This window comes from Melospiza melodia, chromosome 6, assembly GCF_035770615.1.
Source record: "Melospiza melodia melodia isolate bMelMel2 chromosome 6, bMelMel2.pri, whole genome shotgun sequence".
Taxonomy (NCBI): Eukaryota; Metazoa; Chordata; class Aves; order Passeriformes; family Passerellidae; genus Melospiza; species Melospiza melodia.
The window spans coordinates 58,194,721-58,214,874 of record NC_086199.1 but is presented as its reverse complement, the minus strand read 5'-3'; the positions used below and the strand labels follow the sequence as shown (position 1 = coordinate 58,214,874).

The window sequence follows — 20,154 nt, the reverse complement described above, 5'->3', positions numbered from 1 at the left end:
TGAAGTGAAGCCAGACCAAACCTCTAAAATAACACCAAAACCATATGTGTGAAGATCAAGCCCTTAAAAAACCAACAGGTAACTCAGCTAAATAGGCAAGCATAAGGTCTTTGGTAACCTTTATAAGTCAGCTTTTGAATAAGCTGATGTGTGGGAAGATGTGTAGGGATTCCTCATACATGGCAAGCTAGACATCAGTGGACCACAGAGAAGGTCCGAGGTATAGTGGCACAGGAGATAAAAAGGAAAAAGAGAAAGAGCTTCAGGAACATTAGGCAACAGAAAAGTTAAATTCCATGTCTCATGAGGAAAAGCCATTGTGCCATCTCCCTTTCTCTCTCTGCATGACTCCTCACCAGGCACGCCTGAGAAAGGTAAGCTCGAAGGAAAACAAAAGACACCAGCAGCATGCAGAACAGCTACGTGGCACAATTTGTGTGTATCACAATTTTTATCCATGGAACAGGATTGCCTGGACTTGTGTGGCTGGAGATAGGTGTCTCTCCATATCCATCTACCTATCTATAGGCACCTCCATATGGCAGCTGGCACAGTCCCTTGTGAAGCCAGCCCACAGCCCTGCTGTCCTGGCAGGGCGCTGTGGCACAAGTCCTGTCACTGATGTTATACAATCCATTTCTCTGCTTTTCCAATTCCAAATGCTGTGGTTTTTTTACCTTCTGCGTGGGGCAAGATGGGCTTTCACACAACAAGGAACGCAACTGCTGCCACTAATCCAGTTTCCAATTACCTAATATTCATTTCCCTAAATACCTCCCATCAACCTTAGACCCATTCTCCAACCCCAGTGCACTCAACCACTGAGTATCCACGTTTTTCTTTTAATTTTTAAAGAAACGATGAAATTTTCTTTCTAGATAAAACCAAGGTACATGTTTAATGGAGTCCTCTGATATTTTACTCAGCCTACTCTTGTGATCTGTTTAATCAGAGTTCTGCTCAAAAACACAAAGGACCCGTGATTTGGGGGGCTCCTGTCTATGCAAACATCGGGATGAACACGCAGCTGATCAGTGTTTTTACAAGTGCACACACACTCCACAATTTGGTTGAAGGATGCCATGTCTGGTTAACACAGCACAAGTTAGCTGAAAAGGAAACTTTCACCCCCCACACACATAACAAAGAGCCGTGATTTCTATTAGTGCATTTCATACCATACATGCTGATTACCAGGCTGTGCTTCATTGTTAGCAGAGATTACAGCTGGGATAAGCTGCAGCTTTTTCCTAATTGCTATTATGATGACTGAATTTTTGTTTTGTGTCAAGCATTATTCACACATTATACTCCAAAATTTGATCCCTCTATGATGCATTATTGATTCCATGCAGGCAATCATACTGCCGCCAATGTGAAGAATTAATTTGGGCTATTCTACTTGATTTGCATTGCTCCATCATAGCAGAACATAGTTCTGTACGGAGGCACAAATTGAAAAGGGAGATTTAACAAAATACAGAAAATGCTGCCACCCTTTAAAAGAGATGGATCCTAAGGAGGGGAAAAAAAAAACCAAAAACCCAAACCCAGCACAACACGTGTGGTCCAGCAAGAAATAAGGTCAGTCAGGCAAATTCATCTTAGTCAGAGGAAGGTTACAAGAGTAGCCTTATGCCTCTAATAAAGTAAACTAGCTGGCTTCAACTTATATTGCCAAAGAAAACAACTGAACACCTCTGAGAGTGACACTGCTTCAAAGCCTTTGAAACCCTGTTAGCTTCATTTGTTTTCCCAGCATAAGCAATACTCAAGCACTTAGCGTGTCTTTTATCCACAGGCCAGTCAACTGCAGAGCTGATCTAGAAGATGTGTAACAGATGCTCCACATCTACTCGTTTATTTTTCAAATTCTACTGTGTTAACAAAGGAACTTAAAATATTTTAACAGAAATAAAGCCCATGATTTAGGTTTTTTTTCTCCCCACAAATAAGATTATTTCACAGTTTTGAGATGCCAACTTAATTAGCACAGAATAAATTCAGAATGGCATGACAACTTATACAGGGACTTTGATCTCATATTGGTCAACTCTTAGTCCAAATCTGATTGAATCTGCATACAGGGGGGCACTGAAAATGATGCATTTCTGCTTGGTCTCATATTTTAAAGGTGTTAAGTCTTTGTGAAAAGCTCACCTTTTTTTTCATAGTCCCAAATGCTTCATGAAACAAAACCTCACATGCCATCCTAGACACTAGATTAAAATACTACATGCGTGAACATGCCAGAAGGAGAATTTTAGAAATCAAACTTACAATGAGGTAAGACCTCAAGATGCTAGGTCTAAAATACTCCCTTTTTTGGGAGGCAAGGAAAAGAGAGAGGGAAGAGAAACTTTCGAAGACTTCTGGTCTTTCAATAGTCGAGCCTTCCTAATTATTCTGCAGTGCAGTACTAATTCAGTTGTAAAATACTAGAAGACAGATATGGGTTGTGGAATAAAAATAACATAATTTCAACTTAATAGCACTGAGCAGCTTTCAGTACTAGTCACAAAATACAGTTAGCATGACTCCGACACAGGAAAGCAAGTGACTTTGAATTACAAGTTATTTTTCTCATAAATTTTTTAAAAAGCAATATATATATTCAAGTAAAATCAATGCTACTGCCAAAATGCCCAACTTCCAATTTCTCCAAGCTCTTTTGCTCCCTGTGAAAAGCTATTTCCTGTCTACAGTCTTAAATATTCAGTAATTTCTCTCATTTTCCAATGGCAACAGCCTATGACCTTTTTTTTTAACACTTTAAAAGAGGTTCACGAAATAAATTTTAAAAGATCAGGGAAGTCCATTACATGGCCCACTTCATCCATTTATACAGGTGGAATGAAATAAGGAGATAACAGGTAGAAATGCCTGTTAAAAGTTATGATGCAGGTCCCACTTTCCACGCACAAAGTGCCACCAAGGCGGAGGTCCTTGGCAAGAGGCAGCGCCATGGATGGAAGTCCATGTGGATGGCTGCTGAAGCCTTCTGCTCTGCCTCAGTTTTCATCCTTGCTTTCAGTGTACAAACTATAAGGAAAGACCTAAGCCACAAAACAGCCTCAGCAAAAACAACCAACCACCTCATTAAAAAGTTGTGATTGAACTTACCACCTTCATCCCAGAAACTACTGATGACTGAGCAGTTAAGTTGCACACCCTGGCAGGCAATGTGCAAAAGATAGCATCAGGTCATTCAGGCTGCTAACTAACACTGATCTTCCTCACATCAATTTGTTCCCCTTAAGCATCCTTGATAAGGACTAGTCAGCTTAAAAAAATAAGCATATGTGAAGTTCTAAAATCAGTCCAGCTCTCCTTCAGCTTCATTCATGAAATTACATTCCAAATGAACCACCACTTCTGCTATTAAAAGAAGGGAGTAGATTCGTAGAATAAACCAACACTTTTTTTCCTTTTTGCCACAGAGGCTTATTAGCTTATTGTCATTATGTTTATAGCTATGAAGAAAAGCTGTGAGAAATAGATATTAAAGGCGCACATTAAAGAGACCTAAATGGCATGCAAATGAAAGGGAAAGAAAAATCTCAAAATTAGATTTACAATAAAAGCTGTTAAAACAAACAGGCTAAAATGGATATATTAGAGTAACTTGCAGAAAGAAAAATCTACATAGATATTTAAAAAGAAAAAATCAAGCTGTTTCTGCTATGTCCTTCAGCAAACAGAGCCTGGAGTAAACCGTTCTTGGCTGTCCGATCATGTCAGCAATGAGATTAAAAAAAAATAAAGAGCAAGCATGCTTTTACCTACACAAGAGAAAAGCATCAGAAGCTCAGCGCAGAACGCTCTGAAATGCACAGCGCACGTCTGTTTCAAAACTATTTATTTCTACATTAGCAGCACACAGAAGACACCGAGCACAGGCTTACACAATCTCAGCCCACCTACCGTCCTCCTTGTCCAGCACCATCATCTCCGCAATCAAGAAAAGTCCGGGCACAGATGCTTCTTCTCCAGCAGCCTCCGCTCAGGGGAGAGGAGAGCAAGTCTCTGGGAACACAAATGAGCTACGGTACAGCTGATCGTCCTTTAGCAGCAAGTGAGCTCTAATTACCCAGTTGTCCAGCTTTTAACCTAGATTGCACTCAGTTAGAATTACACTCAGAAATAAAGCACTTTGCAGATACAAAAGCAGTCTCACCTACTTTTGTGCCTCAGAATTGCAAGGAACTAAAACTGCAATTTAGAAGGAAGGGGGATCAGAGCTGTTTCTTTGGTTCTCACCTTCTAAATGGCTCAATTTACACAGTATAATCTATTTTAATGTAATTGCCTTTGATAGCTCATAACCCTGGCTGTTGCAACTACACAGCTTTCAGCCTTATAAAGTGTTTTCCCTTTGGATTTAAGCTGAATCCAAATCCGAAATTACATTCGCAGAGGCTAGAATACCTAAGCCCGACCAGCGCTGCCTCTGCCTCTCAATTGGCGAGCCTTGCACACTTGCGATGAATAAATGCACGCGTTTCGCAGGGCCCCCTCCGGAGCTCCTGCCGGGATTTCCTGGCGGAGCGCGGCTTCCCGGCTCAGCAGCACCACCTGCAGCCCGCCCGGCCCCCGCCCAGGTGCCGCCGGACGCGGGGCCACCTGCGCCGCCGCCGCCGCCGTGTGCTCCGGGCCGGGGCAAGGGGAGGCTCCGGCTCTGATCCAGCCCCGCTCCCTGCGAGCACGGATTGTGTCCGGCGCCCCGCAGCAGCTCGGCCAGGTCAGAGGCTCTCGACTCTCCGCAGCTGATGTTACGCCAGCCCTCGCGGCTCTCCCAGCTACATTTCACACATCTCTGGTGACCTAAAACTTGATACGGATTTTCTGCGCAAACATTTTGGGTTTGTTTTCACGCGTTGCGTATTGGTTTCAGGGTGTACTACTCCGGAGAACGCAGCTCCGCTTTCACTGGGTCGATATTAAAATGAATTTACCTAATCAGAAGCGATACAAACACTTAACAGGTTTGCTCCACTTTTCAGAAATGCCATCAATGCTCAGATATAAAATGACAACTTGGGGGCCCACGTCTTTTATCCTACATCCTGCAACTCTCATTCCTTTTCCAGACAAGTCATCTGTTGCCTCCACTGGCTCTCGCAAGGATTGCGGGATCAGACACTTCGCTACCAAGATCAACAGCACCGTTTCACTCATCTCAGTCTTTTAATCTGAGAAAACATTTATTTCTGCTTTAATGAGACTTCCTCCTCCCCTTTACAACTGATACAACAGTACTCTAAAGAGCATGATAGCGGGCTCAAGTTATATATCCTCAATACCGATTTTTAATTAGATTCCTTATCCCCAGCTGAAGTGGCTTTTCCTTCCCCCTTCATTCACAATACTTAATCCTAACAGTCCTTGAGAATATTTGATGTTAAATGTATCAGTTTACATTGAGCTGTTTTCATCCAGTGCTTCCAATAACTCCTGTTTCCTGGTGATACTAGTTTGCAAGTGCTGAATATGTATTTTAGCGTAAGAGTGCAACCACCATAAATAATCACTTTCTTTTAGGAAGTGTCACAAGCTAGAAAGGAGGAGGACTCTATCCCAAAGATGAAAGTCTAATAGTTAAAAGGATCCATGCAAAAACTAACAAAGCCACAGCCTTTTTTAGATTTGAGGCACTTTACCACTTCCAATAACTACTGGCCTCCATCAGAAAATGGTGAACTCCAAAAATGTTCCATCCTTCCTTCTGTGTACTGTTCAACCCCGCCACCTTCAAAAAGGACAGACTTACCCCAAAATATATGGTACATTTCAACTTCCACTTTGGTAACTACAAGAAAGGCAAGGTTTTGATAAAAATGAAGTTAGCCATTGTCTGTCACAGCTGACTTCTGCAGCAGAGCAAACTAGCAGACATAATGCACTCATGAAAAAATATGCAGTACCGGATCAATGTACATTTTATTCCTTTACTGCTCCATCATGTCAAAGAGGCTGGATTACTCCCTGCGCAAACAGATTTTTTTTAAACACTTTATCTGCTTACTCATTTCACACACCAACAATTAAAAAAAAGTTTTCTAACCCCCAACACATTTGTACAGCAATTTAAGTCAACTACAATTAACACAATCTGTTGGAATTAATCATGCTACCTGATGTCAGTTTACTTTTTTAAGCAGAAATCTGGTCTTTGCGATCAAAACATTTACGTATTTCAGAAATATCTTAACTCTCATTATCTTGAAATATATAAATGCGCTGCACGGTGCGTAGGTTGGCTTGCCCACAGCAAATTCTGCTGTGATTTACACAGTGAAACTGACTAAGTTGAGAGCCTTGAAGTTTTTCTCTCTCAACCTTTCTCTCCCCCACCCCTCTCGTCCCTCTTCTCTCAGTTCCTAACATTTGTTCGGGGAAGATACCTGCCAGAGTTCCACTGTGGACCACTATTTTCTAATATCAAGTCATGTTGCATCAGTCAAGTTATATTATGTCACTTCAAACATACAAAATGCTGTTACCTCCCTGACATAACTTGACGTGATGCCACAACACATCAAGTCAGAAACATTATTATTGTTGTTATTTTTTCAGCCTGCCCCTTCATCCTCAATGATATCTGTGAAGACCCACATAAGAGTATTACTGAGTCTCTACTCCTTCTCGGCACCACAGAGCGCGCTTGCCAGGGAAGCTTTTTGCTCGCAAACCTGGAGTGGAAACCCAAATCTGCAGTTCTTGCACCGCTGGGGCAACCCTGTTGTCACACCGGGGCTGGCACACAGCCCTAAGGCCCCAAGCTGGAACAGTGGGCAGCTACACGAGGCCAATGGCCGTGGCCCAGCTTCCCAAGTGGCCTTCAGCGATGCAAAAGCCAGGGGCTCATATCTACAAGGCAGCAAGTGTCCTCCTTGCGATGCTCCAGGACTTCTGGGAGGGGTAATCCTGAAATCCTGCTTTCTCTATGCAGTAATAAATATGAATACCCCCCACTGCTGCCAGAGACCTCAAAAGAAGAAAACCCCTCAAAGAAAAACTCTACATGGCAAAGCCTCTTAAATCAAGGGGAGAACTGGATAGTAGCCACAACGCTGGGATTTTTAGATGGTAAAAATCAGACCGGCTTCTGGGAAAAAGAAAAATAAAAGGAAAATAAAAAGGGCCATTTATGGGAGTAAAACAGACCCATTTTTATTAACAAGCTCATTCAAGCTTAATTTCAAAAGGAATTGGTTTAGTTAGCAAAAGCTTCCATTTTAGTCCATTTGTAACCTATGCAGGTCCAGCATCGCCTTTTAACATTCACAGATGAGCGGGCAAGTGGAGCCCATTTGAATCAGGCAGAAAGAAACTTACAAAGGTAAAATGACCTCTTCATAAAAAGAGTTTCTTCTCTGAGTCTCACCTTCTGTCCCCAATTTTTCCAGGGCATCTTTAAAAGTGACCATGATTTCTCCTCAAGCATAACTACTCCGTCAACAGCACAGGAGATTCCTAGGCATTATCGCACCTTGTTGCTCTGATCTTCACATCCCTCTCATCAGGGGATTGTTTCCTACTTTACTCCTTTTTTTAAGTGCACCCCGCACTAATTTCCTCTTTACCTTTCCCATCCACCACCATTATTCCCTTTTATAGACAGCCACTCATGAAATCTCCTGGAAGGAGGCTGTTGAGAACTGTCTGGATAATCAAGGGTTCTAGTTTCATTTCCTTACAGCACCGTCAGGCCGGCCCCGAGCTCTTCGTGTTTAATGAGTACGTCTGAGACACTTGAAAGAGCCCAAACACCCCTATTAGGGAACCCTCTTCAGATCTCGGTGTCCTCTCGCAGCTCACCTGTGCCTCTCGCCCCTGCAATGGAGGCAGCATCCTGCTGGCAGCCTGTCAATCACAGGGAACAGACACGGGCTGGCAGGCACCCCCTGACAGAGAGTCACCGCCATGAAGACATCACCGGTTATTATTATTAACGGGTATTAATAGAGATGTTAAGAGCCCTTCCTCCCTTTTCCTCCAGCAGCTGAGCAAAATTCAGGGGACTCTCGCAACATAGGTTACCCCTGAAAGTCGGAGGAGAAACAAACCTCGTTCCACACACCAGTAAGAAATTACCCGTGTTTAATTCCTCGGCCATTACTTAACCTTTTTACCTAAGTGCACAGGGGGCGAAGGATGAGAAAAGTCTTTCTGCTGTTCCCTCTCACTGACCAGTTAGACAAGTTCATTCCCTCTTCTCCAACACACGCGCTTTCCACTGGAGCACTACAGACCCCATTAATAACACTACATCAGTTTGCTTCAGAGGGCTTCAAGAAACTGGAGGAAAAAAAGATGCTGGGAGACGGGATTCTGCCAGGGCCCAGAGGCATGTGACGAGCGTGCAGCGAGCTCCCTCCCCACGCACCTCTCCGGAGCAGCGAGCCTTTACCCCGGCGGCTGTCAGCGCTTCGGCCCCCTCCCACACGGCCGCTCGCTCGCACCCGCCTGCCCGGGACTGCTCTTCGTGCCCGTCCCACTCGGCGGTGTCGCGGCGGGCAGGCTCTCCCCGTTCTGAGGCAGAAACTCCAGATCAAAAGACAAGGGGAAGGGGGAGAAAAAGAGGTAGAGGGGAAAAAAAAAAAAAAAAAAAAAAAAAAAAGACAACAGCGAAGGAGAGCATCTCCCACTTGTCTCTTGAGCCTGGCATCCACTTTTCCGAGTTGAAGCCCCCGCCAGCCCGGCACAGGGACGTTCTGTGGCCATTTACACAAGCAGGCAGGGCCGCCCTGCCCGCAGTGGGGGCGCGGGGCTGCGTTCGGGCACCCGCGGCCTCGGGAGCCGGCGGAGCTGGCCCGGCGGGGACCCACGCTGCGGCCAGCGGCGCTGATGGCGGCCCGGTGCCGGGGCTGCAGTGTCAGACCCTCCCCGGCCGGCCGCAGCACGCAGCGGGGCCACGGCCGGCCGCTGCCGTACCCCCCGGCCGGGGACACCCGCCCGGCCCGGCCCGGCCACCGCGGAGAGCGACCCGCGGCGCGGCGGGGCCGCCGTCCCGGGCGTCCCGGCCCCCTTTGTGAGCGGAGCGGAGCGGTGCGGGACAGGCCGGGCGGCAGCGCCGTGCCGCGGCGCGGGGCAGCTCCCCCGAGCCCGCCGCCTCCCTCCGTGCCCCCGTCCGCGCCTCCCCGCCCGCCGCCGGGGCGCCCGGGCGGGAGCGGCGGGCCCCGCGCCCCGATCCCACCTACCGTCCTCCTTGTCCAGCACCATTGTCCCGGGCGCCGAGGGCGGCCGCCGCCGCCGCCGCTCCGGCTCCTTGGGGCGCTCCCCCTCCAGCCGCCGCTCTGGGCTCCGGGGCGGGCGAGGCGCCGGGCCGGGCACCGGGGCGCTGCCGAGGCGGGGGCAGCGGCGCGGCCGCCCCGGCGCTGCCCCGGGACGCGAGTTTGGAGCGGGGCTGCGGCGGCTACGGCCGCGCTGGGCGCCGGAGAGCTGGAGCCGGGCTCCTGCACCAGCCGCCTCGCCCCCGGCCCCGCCGCTGCAGCTCGAGTGCCAGTTTAGGGATCAAAGAAGAAGGGAAGCGGGGGGGAGAGAGGAAAAAGGTAAGGGAGGACCAATATCGGGGGCTGCTCCCCCTGCTCCGTCCTTGCCCAACCTGCGCTGTCAAAAATTGTCTTAATGTAATCGCGTGTGATCGCTCACAACCTCTCTCCCCTTTGCTGTTGCCACTGCAAGAGCTTTCCAGGCTTCTAAAGTGCTTTTCTCTTGATTTCACTCTAAATCTAAAATTATATTCAAAGGAAGGGGGGTGGGAGGGAGGAAAGATGTGAACCTATCACTGAAAGCAAAAGCACTTGCCGCCTGCCTCGCTCGCTCTCTCTCTCAATTTATGTGCTTTGCACTCTCTCCTGCTGCTGAATAAATGCACACATTTCCCAGGGACCCTCAGATTCCCCTGTTAATTAAATCAATTCATTATGCTCAGATCTGATTAGCAGCCCCTTCCCCCCCTCTTTGAATCAATTATTCAATACACAAACATAATTGCCTGTGCCAGAGGTGTCTAAGTATTAGCTTATTTAACTCCAAGGACACTAATTACCCCTAGGGCAAGGGAACTTTTCTCATTAATTCTGACAAAACACAAAAGCACAGTTAAAGTGTGTGTGTATATACGTGTGTGAGAGAGAAGATGGGGGAGCGCATAGCCGAGGAAGGGAGGCATTACTCTAACACACGTGTTACTGTATAAATAAGCTCAGTTTTTCTTTCTACCTTCGCCTTAGCTTTTCCCCCACATCTTGCCTTTGCTAAACTTGCCCCGTCTGCCTCTCTGTTTTTAAAGTAAGGAACAGATTGACGTTGCCAATCTGTGTCAGATCTGGAGTAAAAGTGCTCGCATCCAAAACAATACAGAAAAAAGTATATGGGACTGATAGGGAGCAAAGCAGAATTTGGAAATAGTTTACTAAAGCCGAAAACTCTGTGCCAGACAATCTTCTGTGCTTTAAAAACCCGTGAAAGGCGCAGCCCTCTGAAGCAGCAGGTAAGATGATACATAATCTAGTATGTACTGGGAACAGTTCTGAATTGTTTACCATTTGAATTAATGTCAGTGCCCACTATTAATGTACTTGCTTCCTACGTTTACCATAATGGGCTTGATTTCCATTAGCTGGAGCTGGAATGCTAAAAAGAGCCCGGGCAAGGCTGATGCAAACCGAGATCGACCATCATTGTGGTGTCTGAGACGCATGACTTCTGGCTGGCGTGTTACCCAAGTTTTACCTCTCTGTGAACTTCCTTTAAATTTAAAAAAAAAAAGGGTAAGAAAAAAAGAAGTAGTAATTGATTCCCCCAAATTGGGTTTTTACTTTCTAAAGATCCATATTGTTCATGTCCTCAATGTGCACAGAAGTATTGAAGATTTTCTTTTTGTTTCCTTAGGCAATGCATGAGCTGATCCATTAATCCATTTGGCTTTATGTATCAGGAAACTAATATTAGCTCAGTTCATCTATTATCTTTTATTTAGGTCCCACCATGTTGCCTTTTTTTGACTTTTCTTCAGGCTGGCTCCCTCTGAGGGTAGACAGAGAATTTTTGATAGATTTCAGGGGGGATAGTGCTGCACATCATCTCATGGGACCTGTCACATCCTCAGTTCCCCATCTTCACATTCACCCTGTCAAGATACCCATTATTAAACTTGCCTTTCTACCCACTCTCTTTAAGGCACACCTTGTACACATCACCTATAGCCAAGGGGGTCAAAAACCCCACAAGTACCTCCTCTTCATCCCTACAATAAGCCAAACAAACCCATAGCTTAGACTGCTTGGCAACAAACAATAAATAGGATTGGGAACATAAAGTTGTCTTTCATTAGTGCAGCATGTTTTTTCTGTGAGTACACACATATAAGGACAAAAATGCTTTCAAGCTTTGTAACACAACAAACCCTGTTAATTCTCTGGTTTTTAATTTCCACTCTGTGGCACATACTGCACCCACAGGAACTTGGTCATTCTAACTCCATGAATCTGGTTTGTTTTTTTTTTTTTTCTTTTTTCTTTTTTTTTCCTGCCTTTTGAAGGAACGCAGCAGCACTTGAAAAATGCTGACCCTGGAGAACATGGTGCATCAACTCAGTGCTTTTGGTCCTTGAGCCCATTCCTTTTCTCACTGTGGCCAAGGAGCGTTTTGGATGCAAAGCCATAATTTCTAAATCTTGGTATGCAACTCTTGAGCCTCAATTCTGAGCTTACTACAGGGATGGTATGGTTTAATCTATGCACAGACTTACTGAGTGGCAGAAGTTTGTCTGCATGCACTGGAGCTCAAGGTCACTGTTGGGATGCCAAGGGTAGAACTAGAAGAAACTGAGGAAACAGAGGCTGACTTTGGTATTGTTCTTCAGATGTGATGTTTGCACTTGAGCCAACAAAGGTGGGGTCACTGGGCATGAAAAAGACCTGGAAGGAAAAATCTAGAGAGAATGTTGCACTTGTGTAGGCGCATGAGAGAGCATCACACAAGGGGAGAAAAATAATGCCAAAACCACCAAAACATTTAATTCCCAAACACACATCCTGCAGTTTGAACAATCTGCTGTAATCCTGCAGTTACAGTCATGGGCATTTTTAGGTTTACAGCTTTAATAAGGTGAAGAGACAAACCCCAATGTAAAGCTCCTCACTCTACGTAAATTACTTTCTCTGGTGTGGTGAAGCATTGTCCTGTGTTTGTTTCCATTATATCTGCTCAGAGAGTTATTTCAGAGGACTGAGAAAGTTTCAGTAATTTTTGTGCCTCCTTCACCCAGTAGATTAAGTCTCATATGAAGAATTTCACCACACTTATTTTTTAATACCTTGACACTAGAGAAGAGCAGCTAGAATACTCCTTTAAAAAGCACTTGTGTAGGCAACTGGCCCCATAACGAGTTACTGGGAAAACTTGCCATGGATCAGTGTCTGGGAATAAGCCTCAGCTCCCCAACCCTCCATTCTGTGGAACAAAGCACTAAAACAGCTCGCTGCTGGAGGAGAACCAGACAGCACCATTGCTGAGGTGCCAGTTCATCGCTGATGTGCACTGGATTTTGTTCAGTCATGGTGCCTCACACGCTCCCTGGCCAGGCAGTTCCGAGAAGCCATCACGCTCAATACTGCAGAAACTACAGAGAAAAGGGAGCAGCTGTGCTCTGCCTAGGGAAGTTTCTGGTCTCATACTAATTCCTGCTATTCCTAGTGCGTGAGGGAAGAGGCACACAGGAATAAACACACCTTTGTGCAGCCAGAGCTTGGGCTCAGACCTCTGGGTCTAACTTGAGGCTCTTGCTCACTAGCTGCTCGTACTTTTTCCTTTTTACTTGAGTACAAGCAAGAGAAAATGAAGTTTCTTAAGAACAACGCCCCATTCTTATTAAATTACAAAGTCCACAGTATACTTAAGTCAAGCCTTTAGCAGACCCGTGAGGTTTCATATTATCCTATGCTTGAATGAGGCAGATGACTGGAGCAAAAACCAGCTGATGACATAAAAGCATTCTTCTACTTTCAGTCTCCCTTAATTAAGAACTTGGTTAATGTTTCAGTGTTGGGAATTATAAAGTTTCATCATGGGAGGTTAATATGTTTTTTTATCTTTCAGCTGACAGGATTAAAAAAAAAATCAAAATAAAAAAGGAAGGTGATTAAGTCACGTGCGCCAGTCAGAATCCCACAGTGAAGCAGCACCAGGCCATACCAAAACTACTCTGCACATGGAGAATTTAGCAGCTGTTTTCAAAGTCAGATTTCTCAGCAGATGAGACTTTTATCTGCCAGTTTGACACATGGGTTTTATTTCTTGAATTCACACAAATAACTGAGACAATTTGCACAGGTCTGTATTAAATTAGCTACAAAACATCTCTATTTTTACCCATTTCAGAATCACTTGCACCTACCTTGCTGGTGTCAGAAGAGAGTGACCACGGGCCTGACCTCATACCACAATTCAGCAGCCCTGTAAAGGAGGAAAATCACAAGTGCTCTGAAAAGTTATGTTCACACACAACATGGGTGGCAGTTCAAAGGACCACTTAAATACATACCTGAGATCTACAGACCTCAATTATTTCTAAACTGTGGCTTGCTCTACTTCTCTGCCTATGCATTGTGAAAATAAATCACTCAGTTCTGTTACTATGTTTTACGTGAAATGAATGTTAAATATTTTCATAAATATAGCTTCTCCCTTAATAAAGAAAACTGTGTATTAAAAATATAGCATTTCCTTTGATAGAAGAAAATGGGAAAGTTTCAAAAATAAAACCTCCAGAGAATAAGTTCTTTGCCACTGTGATATAAGGCTGTAACTGTAAGCCATTAGGCTTTACAATCTGTAATGACCTTTTAGAGAAATTTACAATGGATAAATTAGTTATTCAGAAGTTGTGCTGCTGCTCTCCATAGGAAAAAGTTAAAAGGAATTTTTTTTTCAAAAATAAAAGTAGCAAGAGCTGAATTTTTGGACTGTTTCTTGTTTCATAAGAAGTTTAATGGGCAGATTCTGCACCTCTCATGTTGAGAACAGCTCAGCTGCAATGGAATCCATGAAGTTTCTTTCTACATGAGAAACTGGTATCAGGAAGATTTTATGAGTGGGTACAAAGTGCTGAGGGGTGAGGTTGGGTGTGACACACTGCAGATCTCCCCAGCACCAAGACAGGCAGGGAGAGGTCTAAGGACCGAAGTGAAAGGCTCTAGAGGAGGCCCAGACATGGAGCTGGGACAGGCTGGATTTCCCTGGGAAAAGCATAAATAGAGGAGGTGCTTTCCTAATAGAAACCTCCTTTCTCCTTCCAGCTCTCAAAACTCTCCTAGGCTCAAGTGAGATGTGTTCTTCCATTTGCATGGTCCATCAGGTCTCAACAGTGATGTAAGATTTCAATCTATCAAACTGAAGTTCAGCCAAAGTTCAGGGATGCACCTTTAGCCCAATCTTTCTGAGCAAACCACCGCATGGACTCTGACTCTGCCACCTCTTCACATAGCAGTGCCTGTGCAGTTTCTTTAATCCTTAAGACACATATCCCAGCAAAAAGACACCTCCAAACTTATGAAAAAACTCTAGTGACAGTGTTTTCATAACATCCCTCGCTTTCATTTGGATCAATAATTGACTTTTCTGTATATTCTTCTCTACAGCAAAGTCCATTGCTGCTGCAGTGTTCTCCTGCAGACAGTCCTGCCTTTTACTCTCATCTTGGTAGAGCAGACAGACCTGAAAGACAAATCTGGCATCCCTGCATCTGCCTCAGTTGTTTCTGGAGGAATCCAGTGAGACAGTGTCTGGTTCTGGAGTGACACGTGGAGCTCTTGGGCTTGTTGCCACATACTCTGTTATGATCAGAGCTTATTGCTCCCAGCCTGATGTCAAGCAGAGACTAATCAAATGTGGGATGGGTGAACAGAGACAGAGCCATGCAGCTGCCTTTTCATCATCTCTTACTATCAGCTCTTCTTTAAACTGCAGCAACACATAGAGGGGTCCCAGTCATGGAGCTAGACCACAGCATATTGTCCAAAAATCCCAGTGCCCTTCTTCAATAAGATAGCTGCTTTCTTTGCTGCCTTGCATGAAAGAGACCAGGCAAAATTGACACAGAATAGTTGGAGATGGATGAATTGAAAAGACAAAATGCAATGTCAGGCTCATGTTGCTTTGTGATAACAATACCCTAAGACACTGCCAGTGTCCCTTATGTTTTGTGGCTCCCTCTGCCTCTACTTGGCGTGGGTGACATTTGTCAGGTCTTCATAACATCATTCTAACAACATATCATCTAAAAATGTTGAGCCCATAGGAAAATGGCTGCTGGCACAGGAACTGTAGGTGCACACAAAGGATCTGGTGTGGCAGCTGAACACACAACAGAGGAATTCCAGCTATTCCCCATGTTAGGGAGGGTCTGTTGCACTGGGCTGTGTTTTGCACTTGAATTCATCAGCATCCAGTTCAGTCTGAATCTAATGGTGATAATCTTCTTGATTCATTAACGTGTGAGATGAGAAAACATATACACAAACCAGAGAGATGAATATTTTGGTATTTGTTTGTTTTAAAATAAATGCATGCTGTGAAATTACAAGATTTCTCTCTGAATCCAAAGACAGAAACCAGTTCCATGAAGATGAAAGTTAGGGAAGATGTTCTGATAAAAGCAGGCAGGTGGAGGCTCTAATGAAGGCATACACTATAGTGCACATCTTGCCAATATTGCTTAATGAATAATATGTGCACTCAGATGAGAATAGTATTGATTGAGGTCTGCAGGGAAAGTTCTCTAGGAAAAATTTTTATTCTAGGAGCAGAGTCCTTTTTGGAAGATTTTGATCTTTTCCTGCTGCAACCTTTCTCCTCCCCTCTCTTTGTGCTACCCAAAGCAACTGACGGTCAAAAAATGAAAAGCCTCCCCTGCATCTAATGTATCTATCAGATCCCAAAAGAAATTTATACACCAGTACTAAGAATGGCTGCACCATTCTCCTTAGCTGGTAGAGGACACAGCAGTGTATAATTAGGACTGGATTACTTCGCTCAGAACTGGAACAGAGAGCAGATGTCTTGCATTAATATTGGCATTTGATTTCACACACTTTCTTTGCCATGTTTGCAAAACCAATTTGCCTTCCTATCTTGGATCTTGCCTTTCGTTTGCTCTCAGGCTGCTGTAATGCAAACAAAAAGCCACCAGTGGCAGTATGAAAGTACATGTAGAAGTTCAGGCCCTTACAAAGTGGGTAGAGCTTAGGATTTAATTACTAGTGTAAAATATCAACTTATTTTCTGATTATGTTGATGAGATTGGTACGGTCGGTATGTTCTGCTGATGCCAACTCAGACAAAAGAGGTCATGGCATTAGAATGCATTTGTGAACAGTAAAGAAAGATACACCTCTTCCCAATTAATGCCATCAGACTATCTGTAATACAGATGAGAGATGCATTCCCCTTCTCAAACACAGCTAACCTTTTTTTCACCTGTTTTTCCACACAGGGGACTTCAAGTCTTGATTTTGCTCCAGTTCAACTTTTCACATGCAAAATCCTTCCAGAGGGCCTACCACAAAATTTCATGCTGTTAAAAATATTGGCCCCAATTCTGAACAACAGCCAGCTTGCATTTGATAGCAGCTTTATGGCTGCAGCTGGGTTCTGGAGGTTTCTTAGGAGGCAGAGATGATCTGCCTTAATTCAGGAGCATCCAGAGGCTGATCACAATGTCCCACACTACAGCAGCACAGAATAGCTGTAATATGGGCAGCAAGCAAGCAGCAGGGTGATGCTGACAAACTCTGGAGTCAATACAGGGGTGCAACCCAAATTGCCTCACCACTGACCCTCTTCTGCAGTGCTAGCACTGACCCTCTTCTGCAGTGCTAGCTTTGGCTTCAACACACTGTTTGCTTTACTTGGTGATGGGAAATGCTCTCTAGACCTTGCCCTGTAGCACCAGAGCACACCTGTTTGCACCATGCAGAGCTTTTCCTACAGAGGTGCTTTGGGAAGACTACCCTTCTCTACCCAGACCTATGTCCAAACCCACAGTTACTGCCTTTGTTCCCTTGTCATGCCAGACACTTAGAGAAGGGGGTGATTTCTGTGACAGGGTCAGAGAGACCAGGAGATTTTGTGCTTGTAGACCTCCAAGTCTTTTCCCCATGAAAAGCCATCCCTTTTCTGTCTACTCTCTGTACACAATGGTAGCAACTCCCCTAGTCCTAGAGAATGTGTTGGATATCTGAACAAAATGGCAAATTAGGAAATGTTGTAGGGGTAATTTCACATTATTCTGGCCCATCAGCAAATGACAGAAGTGCAAGGACTAAAACAAGGCAATAACTGGAAGGAATGGTAGTGGTTGCCACAGCTCTCTAAGCAGGTGAGAAGCTCAGTCTGAAAGCAGTAAAGATAACTACAGAAATGATATCATTCTCTCAGTGAGAGCTGGAAAAGCTTCTGTGCTCACAGGGAGGTCAAGAAGTGAGAGCCCAGTGGATCATTTTGTTGCGTTTTTAATGCTTCATGGCACAGGGTCAGTCAGAAATCCCTATCCTGAGGTCATGGTTGGGGCAGCATGGAAAGCAATCTTTTCTGCTGCTGGCAAGGCCCTGCTCAGGCTCTGCTCCTTCTCTCTCTCAGATTATTACAGCCCACTCCTCCTGCTCATCATGCCATGGTTAAATCCGCCCTGGGCACTGGCATTCAGCTTCTCTGGGATCACAGAGGCCCCAAGGACTTTCCCTGTGGCATTCTGTCCAGGCTGTTGCAGTGTGGTGCAACAAACAGCCATCCAAAGGTAACCCTGGGCAGCATTTGGGGCAGTAAAATTCCTTACCCTGCCTGTTGATAAGCAAGGACTAATATTTATTTTTAGCTCCACATTTAAATAGCACGAGTGAGGCAGAATGAGGAGCATGGATGGCAACAGACTTGTCTGATAACTGAGTAATGAGCCCTATTTTTATGGCATTAGCCCCTTGTCAATGCAGCAGTGTGGTTCCACTTGACATGTGGGGAAATGGGGATAATCATCCCTCTCTGAACCTGCCTAGGAGATTCTTTGACCTAGAAGAAGTTTGACTCAGAAGAAGCTGAGAAGCACGGCTTGGAGGGCCTCCTAATGACATCTGTTTTAAATAGACATATTTTGACTATGGCTTCCATACCAAACAGTCACCAGAGTCAAGTGATCACTTAAAAAGGCTGAGATACAACTCTGCAGTATTTTACAGTGGATTTAATAGCTAAGCCTTAGAGGAAAAAATACCACCCTGCAAGCACACAGCTGAAGCACGGACATTTAATGAATGCTGCTCACTGCCTAAATGTGAATTCACACTGCAACACTCTTGCAGATGATCTATAATGCCTTGCATTGCTGGTATATCCAATTTGCATAAATATACCTCAAATATTTATAAATCAATATATACAAGCACGTGTTTAAAAGTGACTATCAAAAGTGCATACACACAGAGTTCTTACATGCTCTAATTAACCCAAATAATCACATTTTGCCTTATTAAATTAAACATTCTATGGATAAAAAGTAGCTTGCCATCTAAGCACTAAAATACTGTTAGAAAGAAACCCTGCTGCCAAAAAAGAAACAAGAGAACATGCCCATGGAAGAACACTTAACTGAAATGTAGCTGCAGGATCTAATGCCATGGAATGACTAACAATAATGTATATATTACTTTTAAACAAGCCAGCAGTTTTGGATAACTTTCCACTTCTCTCTCTGGTACTCCAGTTTCAGCCTAGTGAGCTATAACTGTTCAGGATAAGCAGAGAGCAGTAAAAGAGCCTGCTAAACCTCTTGCCCATTTAAAAAGGTTTCCTCAGAAGCAATGAGAATTCCTTATTTCCTCCAGCTGCTTGTTTACTGGTGCTTCCCTGCTTTCATTTAATTAGAGCTAAAAAACAACAGCAACAACCGTCCCTGATAATTTTTAAACTCTCTCCAACTAAGAAACCCTTATCAAGAGGTACAAAGAAGCACTGAGGACAGCTGGGGAGTTGGGAACAAATTTCTTGGTGGGTCCCACTTTAAGCTTTTATATACCTAAGAAATCTAGCCCTGGCTGAAAGGAAGTGATTAAAGTTTTTAAAGACTACAGAGTTTTACACAGAGTAGTGTGATACTGAGGACCAATTAAATGTCATCTTAAGTACTTAACTGAAGCTTTTTTTTTTGTACACTAGGAATCAGTTAAGTGGAAGGTGCCAAATTAAACTTACATTTGAATTGACTTAATTTCAAGTGATTATGCATCGTAATTTAAGAATGATTTCAGAAAGCTTTCAGTGGAGCAGCCTCTGTTAAGTTGGCTTCAGGAGCACTGTGTTAAGTCTGAAAAAAGAAAACAGGGCAATATGACATGCTCAAGAGCAAATAAGTGCAACTAACAACAACAAAAGTGTTGCAATTAGGCCCACAATAACGCAGGTGGCATCTCATGAGGAGGTCTCAGTCAAGAGAGACTCAGTCTGCACAAGGACTCTGAGGGAGTGTGCTCCATTTCAGGCAAGAGCAGTAAACCCCAGGTTTTCTTCCTCCAACATGTGACAATTTAATTTGCCACATGTAATAATAACATGATATAATTACTCACATGCCCTTTCTTTGATGAATGCTTTTCTCAAGCAAATATGACTTTGACACATATTAGGGACAAGGGGATATAATAAAACTTCTGGAAATGAGGCAGGAGGTCCTGCAGCTAAAGAGCTAGACTGGAACTAGGGAGACTTGGAATTTAATCCAGGTCTGGCATGTTTTCCATACACTTCTAGCAAGTCTCTTGGGCACCAAAGCAAAAGTCAGGTGGCTGATAAAACTTTTCATAAATGCATAAGGTGCTCTTGGCAAAAACATTTAATTAGAAAATAGAGGCTAGATGGCTGACTAGACATAAGCTAAGAGTGTAACCCTGGGCTAAAACAACCCTGGCCACCCATCCCCATGCCCCCCTTTGGAATGGTGGCTGCTTTCATTGTTTTTGCCATTTATTTCTCTGTTTATGTGGGTTATGCCAGTGACTGGAGCTAAAGAATGGTCCAGTAACTGGTGCAAAACTTCCAGGGCAGCCTGCTGAAGGCAAAGGGTGGGAACGGGCTGGCTCTGCTGACCCCAGTGTGCAG

General features: G+C 44.4%; 1 protein-coding gene and 2 long non-coding RNA genes across 8 annotated transcripts in view; 1 reads left to right on the top strand and 2 right to left on the bottom strand.

The window, feature by feature from the left end:
• LMO1 (LIM domain only 1) overlaps positions 1–11,778 on the bottom strand; it is a 62,059-nt gene extending 50,281 nt beyond the window's left edge. Inside the window, exons 1-2 of one of the 6 annotated variants that reach the window (XM_063158511.1) lie at positions 9,204–9,257; positions 3,925–4,026 (exon numbers count right to left, since the gene is read on the bottom strand). In XM_063158511.1, coding sequence (XP_063014581.1) covers positions 3,925–3,949 — 25 coding nt within the window. In that variant the 5' untranslated portion in view covers positions 3,950–4,026; positions 9,204–9,257. Of the gene's footprint in view, positions 1–3,782; positions 3,817–3,924; positions 4,493–9,203; positions 9,299–11,758 lie in introns of those variants that run through there. The other 5 variants (XM_063158515.1, XM_063158512.1, XM_063158510.1 and 2 more) reach the window with 5 other exon arrangements.
• On the top strand, positions 9,381–13,965 carry LOC134419395 (uncharacterized). Its single transcript, XR_010028033.1, has 4 exons — positions 9,381–9,554; positions 10,628–10,778; positions 11,549–11,686; positions 13,390–13,965. It is a non-coding gene; the product is annotated as an uncharacterized LOC134419395 (long non-coding RNA).
• LOC134419396 (uncharacterized) overlaps positions 11,858–20,154 on the bottom strand; it is a 313,894-nt gene continuing 305,597 nt past the window's right edge. The window contains exons 19-21 of the long non-coding RNA XR_010028034.1: positions 19,252–19,363; positions 13,406–13,464; positions 11,858–11,941 (exon numbers count right to left, since the gene is read on the bottom strand). This is a non-coding gene — a long non-coding RNA (uncharacterized LOC134419396). The remainder of the gene's footprint in view (positions 11,942–13,405; positions 13,465–19,251; positions 19,364–20,154) is intronic.